General features: G+C 29.9%; 3 protein-coding genes across 3 annotated transcripts; 1 reads left to right on the top strand and 2 right to left on the bottom strand.

The window, feature by feature from the left end:
- Positions 1-115: 115 nt before the first annotated feature.
- LOAG_03842 (hypothetical protein) lies at positions 116-1344 on the bottom strand (the record flags this gene model as incomplete). Its single annotated transcript, XM_020446426.1, has 4 exons — positions 116-307; positions 409-641; positions 846-946; positions 1211-1344. 4 exons carry the CDS (start codon positions 1342-1344, stop codon positions 116-118), a joined length of 660 nt encoding a protein of 219 aa, XP_020303231.1.
- A 1358-nt stretch (positions 1345-2702) lies between these two features.
- On the top strand, positions 2703-3682 carry LOAG_03841 (hypothetical protein; the record flags this gene model as incomplete). Its single annotated transcript, XM_003139378.1, has 3 exons — positions 2703-2849; positions 3264-3362; positions 3509-3682. The coding sequence occupies 3 exons, from the start codon at positions 2703-2705 to the stop codon at positions 3680-3682; spliced, it is 420 nt and encodes a 139-aa protein (XP_003139426.1).
- Positions 3683-7153: 3471 nt separating this feature from the next.
- LOAG_17780 (nidogen) lies at positions 7154-20491 on the bottom strand (the record flags this gene model as incomplete). Its single annotated transcript, XM_020450441.1, has 21 exons — positions 7154-7291; positions 7447-7615; positions 7733-7820; positions 7942-8056; positions 8197-8313; positions 8401-8685; positions 8931-9078; positions 9154-9385; positions 9596-9824; positions 9972-10085; positions 10192-10310; positions 10452-10602; positions 11462-11703; positions 12497-12640; positions 13190-13327; positions 13430-13610; positions 13994-14089; positions 14289-14419; positions 14898-15045; positions 15295-15441; positions 20366-20491. 21 exons carry the CDS (start codon positions 20489-20491, stop codon positions 7154-7156), a joined length of 3258 nt encoding a protein of 1085 aa, XP_020305898.1.
- Positions 20492-21003: the final 512 nt, after the last annotated feature.

Here is a 21003-nt window from a genome sequence, read left to right as displayed (position 1 = left end):
AGTACAGCTGCTGATATTGGTCTTGTATTTAGTGCAGTTTTACCGAAATCTATGTTTTAGAGTCCGATGATGAAACATGGACCAATATTAATTTGCTGCAACTCAAAATAAAAACTCATTTTTTGACACAATAGATGAAGTTCTTCAGCATGTTCTTGACCATCATGAAAAGGTCACTCGCAATCAAACCTTTTACAATCCAATATGCATCCCAATAGTAAAATTCTCTGAATCGACCTCCCGGCACAATGAATGGATGAGGTACTTCGATCAAGGAATTCCGTTTCGGATTCTTGATTTTAATTATCTTAAAATAAATTTATTAATCCATCCTTTAATTTTGGCTTAGTGAAAATATGATCCACAAATAACTGTTTCTTTAATGAATAAATAATTCTTCTTTCTCACTTGTCTGCATAGATCTTTCCATCGTCGATTTAAAAATAATGCAAAACTTTTCAGATCTTTATCTTTTATCTGAGCGATTTTTGGTGGTAATTCTTTCCAATCCGGAATAAAGCAACTGGTTAATTCTGTTCCTGGTTCGCCGAAAAAACGTTTTCGAAAATTTATGAGCTTCTTCTTAGTAAAGTTTACTGACTTTTTTCCAAATTCTTTCATAAATTCACTTAGAATCACTTCTAAAATACGTGAAAAATATAATCAACATTTGCATTGTGGCCTCTGAAAACAATATTTTCGGCTAATTCTACATTTATACTGTGAAGAGTATCTGATGAATGCATTCTTTTTGAATATTAAAAGACTTTAGCTCAATTTCCACAAATACGCGATTTTCCCTTTTCCTTTTCACCTAAAAGTGTTTACGAAAAGTTCATTTTCACCTGGGTTGGCTTTCAAAGGTCTGTCGACGAATGTTTTTGAATCCACTTCTACCTGGTACAGATTCATCACTTCAAGTATAAAACCGGTGCAGTATATGTACCTGAAATGATTGCATTCGAAGTTTCCACGCAGAGAATGTTGGGTTTGAAATGTCTAGGAATGTTTTACAATTATAGCATCAACTTATAACTGAAGTCGACCTATCACTCCGGAATATTAGGAATTTCGGAATCTGAAAGTAGCTCAGGATAAGTTCAGTTGAGTGAAAAACTGCGTAGTGCAATCAGAATACAATTCAATCTTTTTCTGATTAAAATACAAATATGTTCATTATTTTTAACTGGATAACAATCCGATCACGAACCAATTTCCAGTTTTGTCCGTTTCATCGCATACTCCATTTTTCTTTTCTTTTGCTTTTTGAGTACTCTCTATTACCTTAGCCAGCTTTGGAAGAGATGATTGTGATAAGAGTACCACTTTTATCAAAGTAGTCATTATAAAGAGAACATGAATGCAAATTATGCAATGCCACATTCTGAAATATTGACTTGTGAAATTTCACTAGAAAGTGTGTTTCCTAACAATCTCAAGTTTTACAAATGACCAATAGCCGTTGATTAGCTGTTTTCACTATCCACTGGGAAAATTAGCTATATCCTTTTCCTAATTAATAATTTTTATTTCAGTATCGGCAAATCTTGTTTTGCATTTGTTTTGTGCTCATTGAAATTTTTACTTGGGTGAAAAGAATAAGAAAGTATAGAACTAATTAAAGAGTTTTGAAATCTTCAAATCTGATTAACTAATACCACAATCCGAACATATATAACCTCATGTCATCTGATATCGGTGAAGCGTTCTTGTTTTCAATATGGAGAGATGATAACCGTAGCTTACCAGTGCAGCTACTCACAATTTACGACACAGAGAAGACTGCTCTTTTCAAACATATTGAGCATTTTTATGTTAATAAATTCCACTTCGCTCTTTATTATTCTGAAATTTGCATATACTGCAGTAAAACCAATTCTTACTGCTTTTTATTTGGCCATTTACCTTCAAAAGGAGCTCAAATACAATTTCAATGTTTTTTTTTTGTGTTTTCAAATTGATTTGATAGTTTGAAAAGTTTGCAAACTTTTCTCCTCTTTATGATGTAATGGCCATTAATAATTAACAGAAAAGAAGAAATGTTCTTCAGCTAAAAGCATAGAATCAATGTGATTACATTAATACAAAATGATAAATTCATTCACAATCTCTTCTATAATATTTTGAGAAAAAAGGAAATGCTATCCATATATAATTCATTATTAGCTATGTTTCAATTAAAGATTGATTGTTTCCTGATGACTTTAAATTACCCATAATTTTTACTGTATGGAGATTTAGATGTGTTTTTAATTAATAATTATTATTTATAGTAACTTTCCTAACGAAACAATACCTCTGATTATTTTTATACTTCGTATATGGCTTTATGTACATGATTGTTTAAATTTTATTTTGCATGAATTGTTCAGTCCACCCATTGTCAAGTTAGAACGAAGTAAAAAGGTTAAGATTTGTTTTTTCTTGTTTTTTTTTTGTTATCATTCCTTCACGTTTATCTTTTGCAGAATGATTCATCTTGAGTTGTACTTTTCCATTTTTATCTATATGTTATCAGATCAAAAATTATTGTTTCTATAAGATTTTGGAACAAATTTTATTACACAAAGATCCAATCTTTTAAATAATAAAATCTACTAATTTACCATTTCAATATCATGAAATTGATGAAAAGATGAGAGTATTGCGATAATGAATTGTTATTTGATCTCATTTATATTTTATAAATTTAGGCAATACCAATGAAGGGTAGAAGTAATTTGTGGTGTAATGTAGATGGGCCAATAAGAGAGGATTTCCCGGGGGAAGATACAGTTGACAAATTATTCACCCATGCGGCAAAGTTATATGATGATAAAATAGTCCTGGGTACACGTGAAGTGCTAAAGGTACGTGGGGAAAAGCAATCTAATGAACGCGTATTTGAAAAGGCTCAAGTTTAGTAAAAATTTAGCCAAAGCTTAGCTTTTTTTTTCTAATGAAATTTAGTTGAAGTGTAGATACAACTGTTTCAGATATTTTTGTTATACTGTAAACAGATACAGTAACATTCCTATGCAAATGTCTCGACTTAAAAATGCTGACTTTTTTTTAATGTTAAGATAATGAATTTTAGTGGGTAATGGGCAAATATAAATGAGAAACTTATGCCAAAATTTATAATAAAATTGGTCGAATTGCTTCAGGCATCAAAACTATTGTACATAATGATTGTCGGTCGGGTAATGTTTCATATATTTTAAAATGAAATTTATCAAGTTTTATGCTTCATTTACACCATGCAGATAACTTTTTCCTTTCAGGTTATTATTTTTGCGGAAACTCGAGCTGATTGGCTTATCACTTCACTCTTCCATATTAATATACCAGTTGCTATAGTTTACGCAACACTTGGAGAGAAAGTATTATTATTCTCTAATGTCCTTAATTTAGCATAAACGAAATGTATTGATAGTGTGGTAATTTCTAAATTTGCTTATATTTAGCGTATACTTTTAAGATTTCATTTTAGATTAACTTTTTTAAAATTTTTATTTTCCTTATATAGGCAATAATTCAAGCAATCAGTGAAACAGAAGCTACATTATTGGTGACATCTGCTGAATTGTTAACAAAAATTGTGACAATAAGGAAGAAAATATCAAATTTACAATTGTTAGTGTATTTTCGCTCCTTACAATCTTCAAAGAAAATTGTCAATATGGATATCATCAAGGAATAATTCGAAAATGTTGTCACACTGGATGAATTAGAGACATGTGAAAATAATATTCCAGGTTATTCACTTTTGGCTAAATGATGATGTTAAATTTTGGTTTCTTTAATGTTTGCCAATATCAGCTTAACGAAATGATACGTTTGGTGGTGTTTATTTAAATGACGTATAAGATGTAATCAAATATTACAAAAGTTTCACCAGCTAAGAGAAATGATAAAATCATGATAATGTATACGAGTGATAGCACTGGCGCTGCTAAAGGAGTAATTATCACACATTATAATATCACCTCAACGATAGCTGGATTGGGAGAGCTGGAATAGGTATCATCCGTGGTACTGATACATATATAGGATATTTTCTATTAGCACATATCTTAGAGTTCACAGCCGAATTGACATGTTTAGTTAATATGCATGATATTATTCAAATTTTATTTTATTATATGAAATCATTAAATTACATTCTTGAAAGATCAAAAAATTGTTTAGAATTTATTTTCAAATAGAATCGAAATGAAATAATTTTGGGTTATATTTCAGGATTTTTATTTTTTTCTGCATAAGTTAAAAACTTTCTTCTTTGTGAAACTGAAGGATTTTCTTACAACATATATTCATTAATTTAGGTTCGAGGTTACCGTATTGGTTATTCGACGCTTCAAGATCGTAGCACTAAAATTAAATCAGATACGCATGAAGATTATTAGGCGCTAAAGCCAACACTTCTGGCAATAGTATTGGTTAGCTTTTATGATGAGCAAAGATTTGCTTTCCCTCTATGTCATGAAAAAAAGAATGCTAGCGTAAATTTAAAAATTTCAAACCTTGATGACAAGTTAAAAGCAAAGGTTAGTGTTTGATTTGTAAATGGAGAGGTCATCATATGAATGAACAGATTAATGTAATCAATTGTCTATTCAATTACTATTATTATTTCATTTCTTTTTTAAAGACCATAATGGATCGGATATTCAAAGCTATAAATGATGAAATTCTATCATGTTCACGTATCATAAGAGAAATTTTCCGATTAGATTACGAACGGAAACGAATCCGTTATCAGCAAAGATATTGCAGTCCATTCTTGGATAGGTTTTCCTCACTTTCCAAATATAAATCTATCATAAATTGATATTTGATTGAATTTTTCAATTTAACTTTTTTCTTTCTTCTAAGTAAATATTTCTTTTCGTTTAATTTTATAATGTTCTGAGAATGAGAAAAAAAAAGAAGGAAATCAATGGAATGAAATCGCATAACTTCACATAATAAATTTTCATTAATTTTGGATTTATTGTTAGAATTGCATTCAAAAGGACTCGGAATCTTTGGGATGAAATATGTTTAATTAAGAACTGATGACAATAAGGAAGAGTCAAAAGATGCGATTATGGAATTATTTCAGAAGAAATTTGAGTGCTAATTAAGAATTAAATTTTGAAATTTTAAAGAACGAAGGTGAATAATGATAATTTAGATCTCATTTGTTGAAAAATGAATTACCAAAAAAGGTTCATCTATGTGATGAGATCTGAGAATGGTCTTTTGACTGAAGCATTGAAATTGAAACGTTATCGAATAAAAGAGAAGTACGGTAAAGTTATAGCACAGCTCTATCATGATACCTTCTTATGAGCAATCATGTTATATTTCTTTCATATCATTCATTGTCATAATTTTTGAAAACTTTAGTTTCATCTAAAAATTTCATCCTGATAGATTGATAGATTAAAAATGGATAAATGATTATTAAGTATTCATATCCCTTTATTATACAATTAAATTGCGCATTATAGCAGCACAAATGCATTAATTAATGAATGTAAATTCATTGCTTTAGAAAGTGATATCAAATGAATTGGATAAATTTTCAAATTTTTCATGTTTAAATCTCTAAAAATCATATGAATATGCTTATAATGCAACAAAACTTTTAATGAATTAATCAACTTTTTTGACTGATTATTAATTCGTCTCAATTAATTAGCTGAAGAAATTAACAATTTGAAATGTCATCAATTCCTCTCTATTTGTTTCCTATTTTCGCTTATTTATGAATGCTTTCCAATTCGATCTTTTCCCATTAATTACTTATCATTAACATCATTATTTATTGTCATAGTTATGTTACTTTATCATGACTGCCAGAAATATTTGACCATTTAATGTAACAGCTAATCTTTGTGATATGATATGGTCAATCGAATTCGATTAATATTAATCCTTGTAGAAGTTAATGATGCCGTAAAGTTACAATCATTCAATCGTTTCGTTTATGCAATAACTGATTAAATTACTTGTGATAACTTTGAATATCAGCACGAAGTAAATCAGACTTGTTACAAAACAAAAAATAATTTTAAATTAACAAGAAGAGAATAATTCGAATGATGATCATCGATAAGAATTGTCATTAATTATTACTTTTAACTCCTATTTACTTAAAAGTATGTATCGCATTATAATCTTTACCTAATACTGAGTAGAAATGATCATAGAAATGAAAAAATTAGAATGAAGAATTTTTCAACATGTTGAAAGATATATGATAATGTACCATTTCCTTTTAAATGATAAGAATGATGCATATCATCATTATTATCGTTGTTACTTAATGAAATACGGTAAAGTTGTGGGAAATTCAAATAGAAATCACTGAGAACTAGATGAAACTTTAGAAATAAAATTCCTATTTAAATATAAAGCATTAAATAGTTATATATCTAGTCAATTGAATTTTCAAACAAAAGTCACAGGAAACTTAAGTACATATCATTGTAAATAACGAAAATACAAGTTGTTAATAAAAATATAATAAAAGTTGTTAATAAAAAAATAAAGATTATTAATTGCTTATATTTAAGTTATCGAGTATTCCAATAAAAGTGAATCAACCAAATATCCAATTATCAATCATTACATATTGAGCATGTTTTAAGTGAACATTGGAATTATGCAATGAATCTATTATTGAAATTTTATGAGTTGAAAAATAAATATAAATACCGATCGCTTCATTTGTTTGTTGACAACATTCCGGAATTAATGCCCTGATTTCCGGAAACTGAGGTTAAATAGCAATTTCCAGAAAAAGGAAAAATTAAATTGAAAAATAGGAATCTTTAATGACATATTTTCACATACAATACTGTAATTCTGAGCTAATCGAGAAGATTGAAGAGAGATTTTGAGCAATGTTGCACTTCCTGCACTGCCATATACTTTTTATCAGCTTAACAACATCACTGATCATATCGAGATTGTCGAGAGTTGTGATTAGGTGTGTGCTAAGGATTAGTGTTTAACTGCGATGGCACTCTCCAATTTATATTTATAATTAATCAATATCGTGAACCATAAATATATCGCTGAAATGTTAGATTATAATAAGAAAGTGATATATTTCATATTTGACAGTTCTAATTAAATTAATGGCTAATTAGGATAAGTCATTAATTAAATTTGACTAATACTAATGTAGAGATACCTGTTGTGTACCATACTGTGAAAATGGACTTTGCCTACTACCAGCCGGTAAACCGCTTGTTGAACTATTAGAAGCATTACCGGCTAAATTCCAATAAGAACCATATAACGATACACGACCATTCTAAAAGATAAACTAATTGAGGATATCTAATCAATTAATTGATTGGAGATAAATAGACTAATTACCTTTTAAGAATATAATAACAAATTATTCCCGTGGAATTTTCAAAATATTTAAAGAAACTTTAAATTCAATTGAAATCATTACAAATTAACCTGATTGTATGAATTTAATTCAGAGCTAAGTCGTGCTGCTTTTTCAAGATGATCCTCGTAGGAACCATCGAAATGTTTTGAATCTTTTCGCATCGCAAATGTTGCCGTGATAGGATGAATTTGCTGATGATTCGGAAAATAAATATCCCTGAAGTGACGTTCCGCTCTCCTACAATACAACCACAACCAACGACCCTTTTGAATTTCAATTTTCATTTTAACTTTACTATCTCTTCTTTTCCTATCTCTATCATGAAATAGTAACGGAAGAAAAAAAAAGGCTTACTTTCTCCGACAACAGCAAAACAATGCTATAACTGCAAGTAATAATAACCATACTGCAATGATTGCTGTTGGAATAATAACGGCAAGATCTAAACTGTAATTTTTTAGAAACGAAAGTACAAAGATGACAATATGTCAAAATGATCAATTCATCAAAATTGTTTGTCATTAGTAAATAAAATGGATTGAAAAGGAGAAAAAAGAACTAACTGCTACTGGATGCTTCAATTTTTACTTCATTTCGAACATCATATGGTCCATGTTGTGTTGTAAAAGCTGAACCATGTACTGAGACTAATTTTGGTTTGGTTGGCATAGGTCTTTTCTAAATTTAAATTTGAATCTTTTTTATTTTAAAGTATATTCATAGTAGGATGAATGAGAAAATGGTATGACTAAATTGTCAAGAAATATTTTTTGAGAAGTCAAACAACAATTATGTGAGAAAAATGCTGTCATACATACTTTTGGTAATGTGGTAAAGATAAAGAGTGGTTTACTGGTTGTACTTAATGTCATATAATCGTCATTTTTATGTTCCGGAGCCACAGTTTGCATCGATAAATCCGTTGATATTATCTTCTGCAAAATTGCTGACTCATTTAATGTGATTTAAATAAATGAACAAGTTCTAATAAGTGGTAATTTTATACAAACTAAATAACGAACCTCAAAAGGTTCACTTTCTAGATCCGATTCAAGCTTGTTATCAACAGAATCATCATCAGGTCGAAAAAGATTGATTATTTGTTCATCGTGGTTAAAATCGATTTCTTCCGGTTTAGCTTTCTGTACAGGCCTAATATCTTCGATTGATTGTGTTGACGATACTGGCGATAGTTTAGAAGTTTCCGGAGGTATTTCAGGACGATTGCTGTCAATTACAGAATCAGTTGTTAATACTGCTGGTGCTGTCACAAAAGTTTCTGGTTGCCTATCTTCTGTTTCATTCTCCTGAATTAGTAATTGCAAAAACTATTTAAACTTTGCAGTTTTATTTTTAGTTATTACTCAGTGCTTTCAATATTTGCTTTTGAAGAAATTAATAAAAGAATTTGAATAACTTGAAAAATTGACAATTTGGAAATTTTGAAATAATTTAGTTATGCAAATGCTGTGAAACGATCAAATGGATTAACAAATAAATATGGTACTAAGTAAAAAATTTTAATCAAAGAAAATAGTCAAAAAATTACTACCATTAGATGAATCGATAGTAATCCTCTCTCCGCACTATCGGAAGTTGTAAACAGTCGAGGTATAACGGTGACAAAAGGTGGGAATGTGATCTCGAAGGCATCTGGTGGTAAATCTTCGATATCGTGACGATCCAACGAAATGAGTGGTCTGAAAATTGTCGGATCTGTTAAAAAGAATTAGATGAAATATAGTATGGCAATCACAACATAATTTCAAGCTAACATATGTGGTGTTATCGGATTTCTCGTCCTTTCTTCTTCACCATTAACACTTCCAAAATGATGCTCATCCGGAATTTCTCCTGCTGATTGAATGTGAGATGATAAAAGTGGTGAGTCGATAACTACCGGGTGAACTATTTGTGGTTCAGGAATCTCAACAAGTTCATTGGTTGATTCATCCACCTCCGGAATTGAAGAATGATGCATTTGCTCCGATATTTGTGTCTCTCCCACTATAAAGTTTGTTTTTTTTCCTATGATAGTTAGGATTATTATGACAATAATTTCAAATTGCTGCGAAATGATAAACTCAAAATAAAAATAAATCTTTGATTGTCCGAATTTTAAAATTGTTTCTAACAAGTTTAATTAATCTAAAGTCCGAAATCAAATGCGTAAATATATTTCGCACCAAGGTAAGACTAAAATTTAAAACTAATTACATCTTGGTGATGTGACAGATATCGAATCATCATCTGTAACTTCGTATTGTTCACAATATGGTGGTTGAAGATTTGGTTGAAGACACATCTGTACATCGTTTGAATCAATTCGATACAACCATTGACCTGGTTTTCCAATATTGCTACTCGTACTTAAGCGTACTATTTCATTGGTACCAGATCCAGGTAACATTAATGGATCTTTTGAGCCATACGTCAAAATGCTAGCCTGAAATTTTAACATAGTTTCTTATTTTACAAGTACGACCATTCTTCTGTTTGTGAAAGTTTAAAAGCCCCCTTTTCGTTTCAACTAATTGAGATTTAATTAAACTGACAAGTAAATTTTAACAGATTACTAATGGTGCAAATATACCTCAGCTCCGTCACTCCATGGTAAATCCTTGTATAACATTTGCGCATATGTTTCATTCCGATGTTGTTTGTTTATTCCACTGATAATTAATGTCTGGAAGGTGCTACCTGGACCCTATAATTTTAATTTCCATAATTTCCTTTTGATTTAAAGTTGAAAAGTTAATTATTAGTTCAATTTAAATGAGATAAAACTTTTATTTATATTCAGAAAAAAGAACCGTTCGATCAGCTTTGGTAACATTAACATAGGTAACCAGTATAGCAGTTGTAGCCTGGAATTTTTTGTCATTTATGCTGCTTGCAATTGTCTTTGTGGCTCTCGAAAGCACTTTCGGGTCTAAAAAATAAAGTTTTGTTGAGATATTTGTACATTTAATCTTTACTATTACTGTTTTATTCATTTTTATCATTTTTCATGAAGTAAAATTTAAAAAAGTAAAAGAGATGAGGCAAAAAAGAATGGATACGGTAATCCTACCATCTGTTTCCTCCACAAATATTTGGCCACCTTTCCGGATGTCAATATTAGCAAAGAATGGTGCTATACCGTGTATTCCGGATGATCCAAGATGATCACCTACATTGATTTTTGAACTGTCTTCCACAGATATTATTCCTAACGTTGAAATCTGTAAAAATTACCAATCATTAGTAAATTGACTGAACCATTGACTGAGTATTTCGTTGAAGACGCATAAACGTCAAACATTCCAAAACGTTTCCGTTCAAGTTTTCGAATGACGTGTGTTTTCACGCGGAAAGATTCACAACTAATCTGTCCATTGTTATTCGACGATTTCACATTTACAAGGAAGAAAGGGTAAGTGTTCCGGAACCAATGTGTACCAAGTGTAATGGCGAATTTCAATATTCTATTCTTCATATTTACGTTTATGTCATTGACATAATTGCAAGAACAGCAGAAAAGGAGATGTGACCGATGAATGTCAACGAAGAATTGACAATAACTAGCGGAGTAATGTTGGCAACAGTAACTTTAAAGTTATCGATGAGGTGCTTCACGAGTTATTCAGAAGATTGGAGTAATTGAAATTGGATTTGTAACTCAAAAAAGGATCGACCGAAAGAAAAAGTTCAAGATTTCATGCCTAAGACGAGATGAGTTCAAAGAAGTCAAGTTAAATACAGTTAAAGTTAATATCTTGGATTGTTGCAAGTGTTGCGTGTCATTTAATTGAGATGATCTTTTCTTATGTGAAGACGTGAACTTGAATAATGTATAATAATTTGAAAGTCTAAACTTTAATCATTTTTCCCATCAATTATAACGAGTGCTTTTTTTTGAACAAAAAAAAAAAGAAGGATTACATAAATACTTACGTCAAAGTACTCTTAGTACAGTATCGTATTTACTACAGTAGCAGATACAATAACATGAAACACTCAATAATACATTAGTATGAGTGGAATATCATACTGCGTGCAATAACTAGTTGATACAATCTGAATTTAAAATCGACAACTAACCATTAATTTGTCCAATTTTTTGCCAAATATTTGAAGAGGTTGTTTAAGCTGTAACACAACTCTGGCATTCCTATCCTTTGGTAACTCCTGATGTTTTCGATATGAGTATAGTAATGAACTTATACATTCAGTTACTCCATTACCAATGAATCCATCCGCACATGTGCAGAAGTAGTGTCCTGGAGTATTGCCACAAATTGCATCTTCGTGACATATACCTGGTTGCAAGCATTCATCGATATCTGCAAGATATGTCATATCAATTGCAAATTACAGTATTATGATAAAATAAACATTATCCAGACCGAATGCTAATTCTTCATTCAATTCACTAATTAAACTAATTCATTAAATTTGACCAATTAATAAAAAACTAACTCATGTAACAGAACCAATTCATTAGTATTTCAAATAACATATAAATTTATAAACTGAACATTTGAACTCTTTTTAAATACTTCATTGCAAATTTTGTTAGCGAATAAATTTGTTTAGCTAATAAGAAATTGGTCAAGCTAAGATGGATTGTTGACAAAAATTTTCGGATTTAATTTGTAAAACGATTGAACCCGAGGATACGGTACGGTATTGTTGTCTCATTCATTTCCTTTTATTGGTTACTATTCACTCTTCAATATTTGTAAAAAGTTAGCGATATTGAAATTGTTTGATTTCTTTTCCTTCATTTAACTATCCATTGGTAAACTCAATTAATTTGTAATCAATAAACTGGTAAAGCACTTTTTGATAAGTAAGGAATAGAATAGTGACATGATGAATGAATCTTTTATTAAACCTTTAAGCATAACCTTATCAGTATCACATCAAGTGATAATACTAATAAAGCACTTTTTGATAAATTTTCGAAAAGTAGAGATATGATGAGTAAGGGTTTAATCGAAATATAACCGTGACCATATCAGTATCATATTGAATTGGATGAGATCGGAAAGGATATTGTTAACTGTTTGAAGTAATTTCTATTATTCATTTATTTCAAGAATAAGAAAATTTTGTAAATATTAGGAAACAAACCATCACATATGGTATATCCGTCACCTTCGAATCCTTTCAAACATTGACATCGTTGGATCGGTTCACCGCAACGATCATAATCAGTAAATGATATTGCATTATGGGCGCAATGTTCTTGCATCAACATTTCGCATTCTTCTTTCTCTTCAAATTATTCAAATTTATAAACAAATAATATTTCATATCAAAATTATGGGCTAATTTTAGGTACTTTAAATATCAATCACAGATTCGGTGCTTTTGGGGTTTATTATTTGAATCATTCTGTTGAAACATGACAATTACTGGGCGATCTTTTTTCAATTAAGCTAAACAAGCAAAGTTAATTAAGCCAAATAAGGATAAGTATGAACTTTTGCAACACATTGCATATTTTGAACTGGGAAAAGTTGCCCATAAACTCTAATTCTAAGAGATGTTAGACAAATCTTGGAATATTATCAAATCAAGATTTGATAACATATATTATAGATTTAATGCTTTTTAGGCCTATTTACTGCGTAATAGTAAATGACGTAGCGTACGTAATTCGTAATCAGTTCCAGCAAATAACTCAACTAGTTAGCATCGGTAAATTAGTAATGGATAGAAAGCGAACGTGGAAATAGTTTCGGCGTAAACTGATACTCTACTGTCTACTACCAAACAGATAGCAAAAATTGGATGATCCCATTGTAGGATTGGAATACTTACTTTCTTGGCAAGTTGGCAATCCTGTCCAACATTCGGAACATTTGCCACCAACACATTCACCGGTGGTTCCACTGCAGGTATCACTTGCACAATGACAACATAATGCACAATCTGGACCCCATTCACCAGCTGAGCATTCTGCAATTTTCGTCATGGACATTGTCATTTCTTTTAAATACTCACAACAAGTCAATTATTGATTGCTGCGACATTTTTGATGAATAAGACAACGAAAGTGACCTTCGTCGCAAGTATCTCCTTTGATGCCAGATTTGCAGCGTTCCACATTTCTATCGCCAAGCTTGAACATCCATTCACCGGGAATTCCTGTATTACCATATTCTTCTAGATACATAATATTACCAGTACCAGAGGTTGGAAGTGCGTAAAATTCTTTCGTATCGCCCTTGTTGAAACCTGCCTGTAAAAGAAGTTCGAATGCTGACATTTCATTTTATTTTTTGAATATCGTGACACTTTCATTACATTTTCAGGTACTATTACATTATTAAACCTGGCAAATGGACATTGTCCAGTCTCTCATTTTCAAGAAACTTTCCAGTAAGATATTCCTAAAACCCAACATTTTTGAAATTCTCAAAACTCTCTGAAATAATTCGTCAATTAACAAATTTCCAAACATTTGTTCTTATTCTTAATCGAATATTTATTCCAGGATAACTTTTTGCTATTTCAAATCCCTTGGTAGCATTTTTCTATTTCAAGCTTACTGCTTTCACATTATTTCTTTTCAATCTGCAAACTTGATTTTAAAAAAATGAATGAAAAAAAAAGCATGCAAACCTCAGCTCCCTGTGTCCAACCAATATTTTTGTAGATAAAATTAGCATATGTACCATTATCAGTAATAAATAGCGCTACTTGGAAAGTGTTCGTATTCTGTAACAAATTAACTTATCTGTCAGAAAAATTTTAATGAAACTATTATTACTGATGATTTTGCTACTTTACAGTCTGTAAATTTGCTTTTTTTTTGCACTTCATGTCTTTTCATTTGTTTATAAGTGTGTTGACAATGATAATTAACATGTCAACACTTCATAAACAATAATTAATCGCATTTATTGTATGAACGAACATCTTCGGGTAAAGGCGCAGCGCCAACCGGTTGCATTTTATCCCAGGTAACTATTAAACATGTTTGCACTTTGACCACTTCATCATATTGATAACGGATCTCACTTTGCCCACGTTCCAGAACACGTCCCACTAAAAGTTTTAAGTTTTTTTTCTTTCCCGATGAAATTATGCTTTTAAGTTATCAACTTGTCAAGCAAGCTAAAAATTTAAACTTTCATTGGAAATATATTCATACTATTATCATTATCAAACTTGTTTCATGTTTCTTTCTTTCTTTCTTTCTTTTTTTTTTTTTTTGTATTAAAATTTTATATCACTTTTGATTGCTGAAATGTTGCTCTAGAAAATAAATTTTATTTTACTCAAGTTTTTTATAGGGTTTTTATGCAATTACTGTATAGTCAAAATGTAATTTTGTGAGAGTTCAGTTAAGCTATTTTTAAATCTTTTCTAAATGAAAGTTAATATTTGGATGTATTCGTTGACAAATTGATTCATTTCTATAATTTGGTGTCAATTGAAATTTTAAAAACGGAATAAATTAGAAAGAAACAGAGATGACAAATATGACAGTGTGACAGATAAGAAGTAAATTATATCTGTTTACCTGTTACTTCACGAAAATAAACACTTCCACCGTTCCGTAAATCGTTACGATTCCAAAATATTGCTAATAAATTTAAATCACTTGGTAATATATTTTGTCGATAGGTTTGTGCATTCGAATTGAAACCAATACCGCCATTACTCGATATCTAAGCATATTTACTTTTAATTTCCTATTTCATCTGACATATCGACATGTTCATTAAAAAGTATAATATTTCAATGGAATGGGAAAGAATAAGCAATCAAAAATAATCATTTATGAACTATGACCTAACTATAGATGATCTATAGTACTATAATTAATACAAAAGTTAGATATAATTACTGTATATCCTTCTATTAAACTTCAATTATCAACTATGTAAAAGATTAATATTTTAATTCAAACAACTTACATATATAGTTGATGTTTGCATACCATAAAATCGTATCGGATAAATCAGGTTGACCTTTTTTGTGACATCTAAATTTCGCGGTAATTCTTGATCTCCAGCATCTGAGCCATATTCAAACAATCGGCTAGAGAATAATGGAGCAGTAATCTGAAATAATTTAGCGATACAATTTTAACAGTGAAATAAAAGTAATATATAATGCAAATTATTTGAAGTATACAAACTGTAAACTGATAAAAATTAATTATATTAAAAGAGGAAATGATCAAAAGAATGTGGGAAGATTTTTTTAAGATTAAACTAATCCATCTCTAAGTAATATAGCGGGATAATAAGAAAATGCGGTTATTCTAGATTAATAGATGCCATAATTAAGAAAGGTAACGTTGACTGTTATAAGTCATCAGGTATTTAATGTAATTTCGAATGATCAGGACAGAATAGTTACTTTTAAAATATGACTGATTTAAAGATCGAAATATAGAGTGATATAGTCAAATATCAATTCCAAGAAGTGGAATACCTTCTTACAACTTTAGAGAATACTTTGATTGTTGCGACTCTTCAAGATAAATGACCTTTCACCCTCCTTTTCTTTTTCAGGAAATTAAGGTACGTAAACTTTCGTAAAATGTGTAGAATGTTTGACAAGTAGTAAAAATTTGCTGAAATCTCACTCAAATTTACTTCAAAATTCACTTCAAATGGTGAAAATTTCGAAACTTAGCACAATTTCGAGATTTTTGCGCTATTGTAGCTTGCTGTAAAAGATTCAGAATGAATTATGCATGCATGAATTACTTTATTTGAAATTGTTTACCTTCAACTTATTGTGAAATATGTACGTTTAAGGAATGTTAACTAATAATTTTCACGTACGCTTCATAGAAATTTCAAATTAATGGAAGGTAATTTTCTTCTTTTGGACGTTTTTCAAATCGTTGATAAAAACAAATTATATGAAGGATTTAAATGATCTTTGCTAATTTGCAATGAAATTTGTGAAATTCATTGTCACGTATAAATGGTTAAGAGATTTTACACGTATCGTCGTCATAAATGAGTCGTAAATGCAAATTGAACATTCATGTTGCAAGCATGACTATTGAGAATTTCATTGAACAGTTAACTGACTTGATAAATAAGTCATACGGAAAAAATTAAATTCAAATATACGCTATCTTGAAGAATCGTGTTGAATAATCAAACTTGAAATGAAAATGTTTCTGTTCACACTAAAGTGAAACATTGGGTTCATTGCGTTGATCAGTGATATTATACGTCAAGTAATCATCTTTGCAAATGATATCCGCCAATAACAACTTAATAAATATACCAAGTTTTATCTTACTTCACTCTTTACTTCAGAGTGTTGAAAAATCATTGGAAAAAAAGTTCCATCTACTTATCAAATCAACTTAGATACTTCATATATCATTGCAAGTTAAAGTTTAGGCTGAAAGTAATGATAAACAAGGACACTCAAAAAAAGAGTGGTGATCAGATGATCGATCAAAGATTGCCGGAATCTTCTGGAATTGATTAAATTATGTAGCAAAATAAAATTTCATCCTTGTTAAGTATTGTTTAAAGTTTGAGAAATATGCAAGAAGCAAAAGAATAAGCGAGAATTCGATTGAATCAAATTCAAATCAATATCATATAAAACTGTATGATATGTATTGTGACAAGTAATTGTGATGAGCAAATATGAATTGGACATATTCTCGTAGTTTACATCAAAATTTACAAACTAAACATAAAATTAACACTGTAAATTCCGCTTGAATTAATGAATTTTCTGAAGGCATTTCATATTTGAAATGTTTTGACGTACGATTGAATATGCAAAGATGAACTTTGAACTACTGCAACGATCTTATCTAGTCGAAAGAAGATACTTCGAATATTAAACAATAAGTTTAAACCTTTGAAATCAAACACAGTTCCATTAAAATATTGAAATTTATGCAAGTGTAAATTGATAAAATAGCTTGTTTTTAAATTCTTTAAACTATCAATTCGGTGATTGCTGTAAACTTTCTCGGAATTAAGATAGAATTATTCGTGATGGAATGCAATTCTGATATATAATTGAATGGTTCTCTGAAACAAATACTGATAATCTGATCTGAAGTATCTTGAGAGAAGTACTGAGGTATGGTGTAACGTTTGATTTAATGTGATAACTAAATTTATGAGAGGTAAATATGCAATCCATAGGTTTACAACAAAAAATTCAGTCTTTGAAATGAATGTTTTGTTAATTAACACCGCAAAAGTAGGTAGGAAATCGTATCAGTAGATATTCAGAAAGAGTCATATATGAACTAACCAAAGTTATCATGTGGTAATAGCCTTATCAATACATGGTCATCTTTGCTTAGTTCATATATGTAAATTCAAATCAAATTGTAGAAGGAATTTCCTGTAATTGTTGAAAACATATTTTTGAATTTCCAAAAAGTTACCTATTAGTAAATTGTGATAAGACATGGATCATCACTGATAAAAGGTTGTGATAAATTACATTTGCTTGATTCATTCATTTATTTTCATTGTGAAAGGATGAGACGAAATTAGATTTCGAGTGATTTTAATTTAATATCAAGCTATCAAAGTACTTTCCCGATTTCCACGGAAAATTTAACGACAGATAAAATTTTATAGGCAAATTCAATGATGCAAATTTAATTAAGGTTTTAGAGATCGAGTCATCCGTTAAATGCTTCACATTTGCATATTTTTTTAACGGTACCTTTCATGAGAGAACTTTGTTACATTCTGTCGGAACTGGTTTTATCGCCTTCTACTAGCAACAATGACCATCAGAATTATATCGCATGACTCATAAAAATTAAATTATCTGTTAGGTATGGTGGGAAAAATGAGACAGAACTGGTTGTTGTGGTATTCTAAATGGTTGTTGTGGTACTCCAACTGGTTATTGTGGTGCTCTCATCAAATAACAAGTGGATGGATAATGAAAAGAAATAAAAATGCATTTAATCAATTCAATTTGCGTATTTCAAAACGATCTCTTCCCAACGAATCCAATCTGCCATTACCTTTTCCGGAAATCATTAAATACTACGGAACTAATTACTTTTAAAAGGATAAGTTCTGAAGATGAAGCGTATTCTTGGAAGTTTGAAAATCAATCAAAATATGGAATGATAAGTTAACTCATCAATCAATCTTTTTGCTATTTCTCTCTGCACCATTTAAATTCAATTCATTTTTCAATCCATCTGTACTAGAAGACTCCTCTTGAAATTGTTCATTCATCCCATCTGTCCCTATGAATTTTATGAAATATCCAGCAAAATTTTCCGTCAATTATAAAACAACTGATAATTGTCATCAAATATTTCCATCGAAACTATGTTCAAGTTTCAATTGATAAATGCTTATCACTTCAATTTAGTTAAATAAAGAGCTTTTAGAGAAATGTTGGAAAGATTCATGAAATTGTTCACTACCTACCGTTTAACATTATTAATTTATCATAAATGTAGACTTGTGCTATTTAAATGATAACAGCTGAACATTTGCGCGTCACTAACCGATCATAAATGTTCATTTCGGTGATAAAGAAGCAGTATTCTGTTCATCAACTTTTCCTTTTATTTTTGATTGATTTTAAAACTTAAATTTCAAATACTATTAGCATTGGATCCTTACTGAAACGCATATTTCCGTGAGTACAATACATGAGATGTGATATTGGCTTTATCACTTTTGATAAACTGCTGAATGTTTCGCTAAGAAGCCGTTTTTTTCTGAGAAATGGTCATGAAGCAATCTATGATAAATTATATTAAAAACAATCCAAAATTTTGAAATTTGCAAAAAAAACTAAATTCTGATTAAGTAATGAAGTAATTAATTAGCAAAATTGGCAAATATAATTTGCAACTTATAAAACTAAACAAAAAATCCAAAAGTTCTCATTAAAAGGCAAAAATAAAAAAATGTTTTAATGAAGAAAGCAACACATTTTTAATTAATTAACATCGATGGCAATTTCATCAATGACTCATTCTCAGACGAAAAGCATTACATGGAAAATATAATCGATTCTCAGGTATCTAAATGAGATCCCTTCTTCGTCTCTTTTAATGTTTACCAAAGTAGAAACAACGATGGGCTACTGCTATCCACTCGAGAATAAGCGAGGTCATTCAAGATCACTTTTTGTAATTTATGCAAATAACGCTTCTATGGAAATTGAGGTACCCGAGAATATATACAATCAATCAATCATTCATTATCTATTTCGACAATGCTTGAAGGAGTGAAATTTGCATTTGAATATTATTACCATTGAATGAATGAATGAATGATGTATTACTTGTAGATTAAGCTTTTCTATTCCCGCGAGTTACTATTCATCTTCTTATTACTTTTAAAATAAAACTTTAGAAGGTCTTTCCAACATTTGGTCCGCTCATCAGACACACTTTTGATGTCATATAATCTGATGATAAGCTAACACAGATCATTGAAGCCTGTCGTCTCTCTCTCTCTCTCTCTCTCATTCTAAAGATATTCCTTAAAAAAGTTCCCGAACAATCCAAAAATCTTTTTAATTCAAATTTCAATTATTTGCAAAATATTTGAATAATACCTTTATTCGTTTCTTACATTGTTATGTAAAATTGTAAAAATAATGCTTATTATATTTTTTAAAGTTATTACTTTGATAAATCATCAAAAATAATACCCTAATTTACTCTTGAAGTTTCAATCAAATCCTATTTCTTCTTACTTCTTATATTTTGAACGTCTTTCATAGAATGAAATTGTGTTTTCGCTTCTTCTAATATGTAATCAGACCTTATCAATTTTTTTATCACATGATAAAAGGATATTCTTACTAACAGGATTTTATTGAATTGAAAAAAAAATACGCAAAAGAAATCTTTTCGGGAAAAATACTTTATTGCAAAAGATTTGAAATGAGACAAAAAAGAAGAAATTAGTAAATAATGCAAAATTTTTTCGAATAAATTAGCTTTTATCCCGATATTTCTTTCATTAAATATGGTAAATGAATGAATAAACTAACAGAAATTGAAATTTCTTTAGGTGTTACAAGCTGTCGTCTATTTCGTCCCATTTTAACTAACTTATCCGTTTCAATTTCTTTCTCAATCCGTAAACGTGCAGCAATTCGTTCCGGATTCAATCTCATTGCAGTTGTTCGTTGTGAAATCCAGCAAATTAAAATCAGAAATAATAATGAAAGGAAAGTTTGTTGTGGACATCTAGCATGACAAACACATCCACTGTTCCACCTCATCTTTGAATACCCGCAAAATTCTGAAATAAAACTTTATAGTTTTGTCTAAAATTTAAAAATATGCACAAAATGTAAAATGAAAGAGAAAATGTTAAAAAAAAATGACTGAAATCATTGGACAATGTTTTGTAAATGACACATCAGCAGATGATAACATTTGACAGAATCATTGTTTTCGAATTATCCGCATAGTTAAATTGATGGGATAATCTGAATGTTGCTCAAATTAAATTACACGCTCTCTAAATTTCTAAAAAAATCCTTTTGTTAATTACTTGTGACATCTGAAAATAATTTTAAACAGGAATTGTCAATTAATTTTTGTAAATTTAGCTTCAGCAATCATCAACAAATAATCATCAGTATAAGTAACCTTGATTATTTATCAATTATTATGTTGTTGG

The sequence above is a fragment of the Loa loa genome (assembly GCF_000183805.2).
Source record: "Loa loa unplaced genomic scaffold supercont3.126, whole genome shotgun sequence".
Taxonomy (NCBI): Eukaryota; Metazoa; Nematoda; class Chromadorea; order Rhabditida; family Onchocercidae; genus Loa; species Loa loa.
The sequence above is the reverse complement of the archived record's forward strand: the minus strand, read 5'-3'. Positions and strand labels throughout refer to the sequence as shown.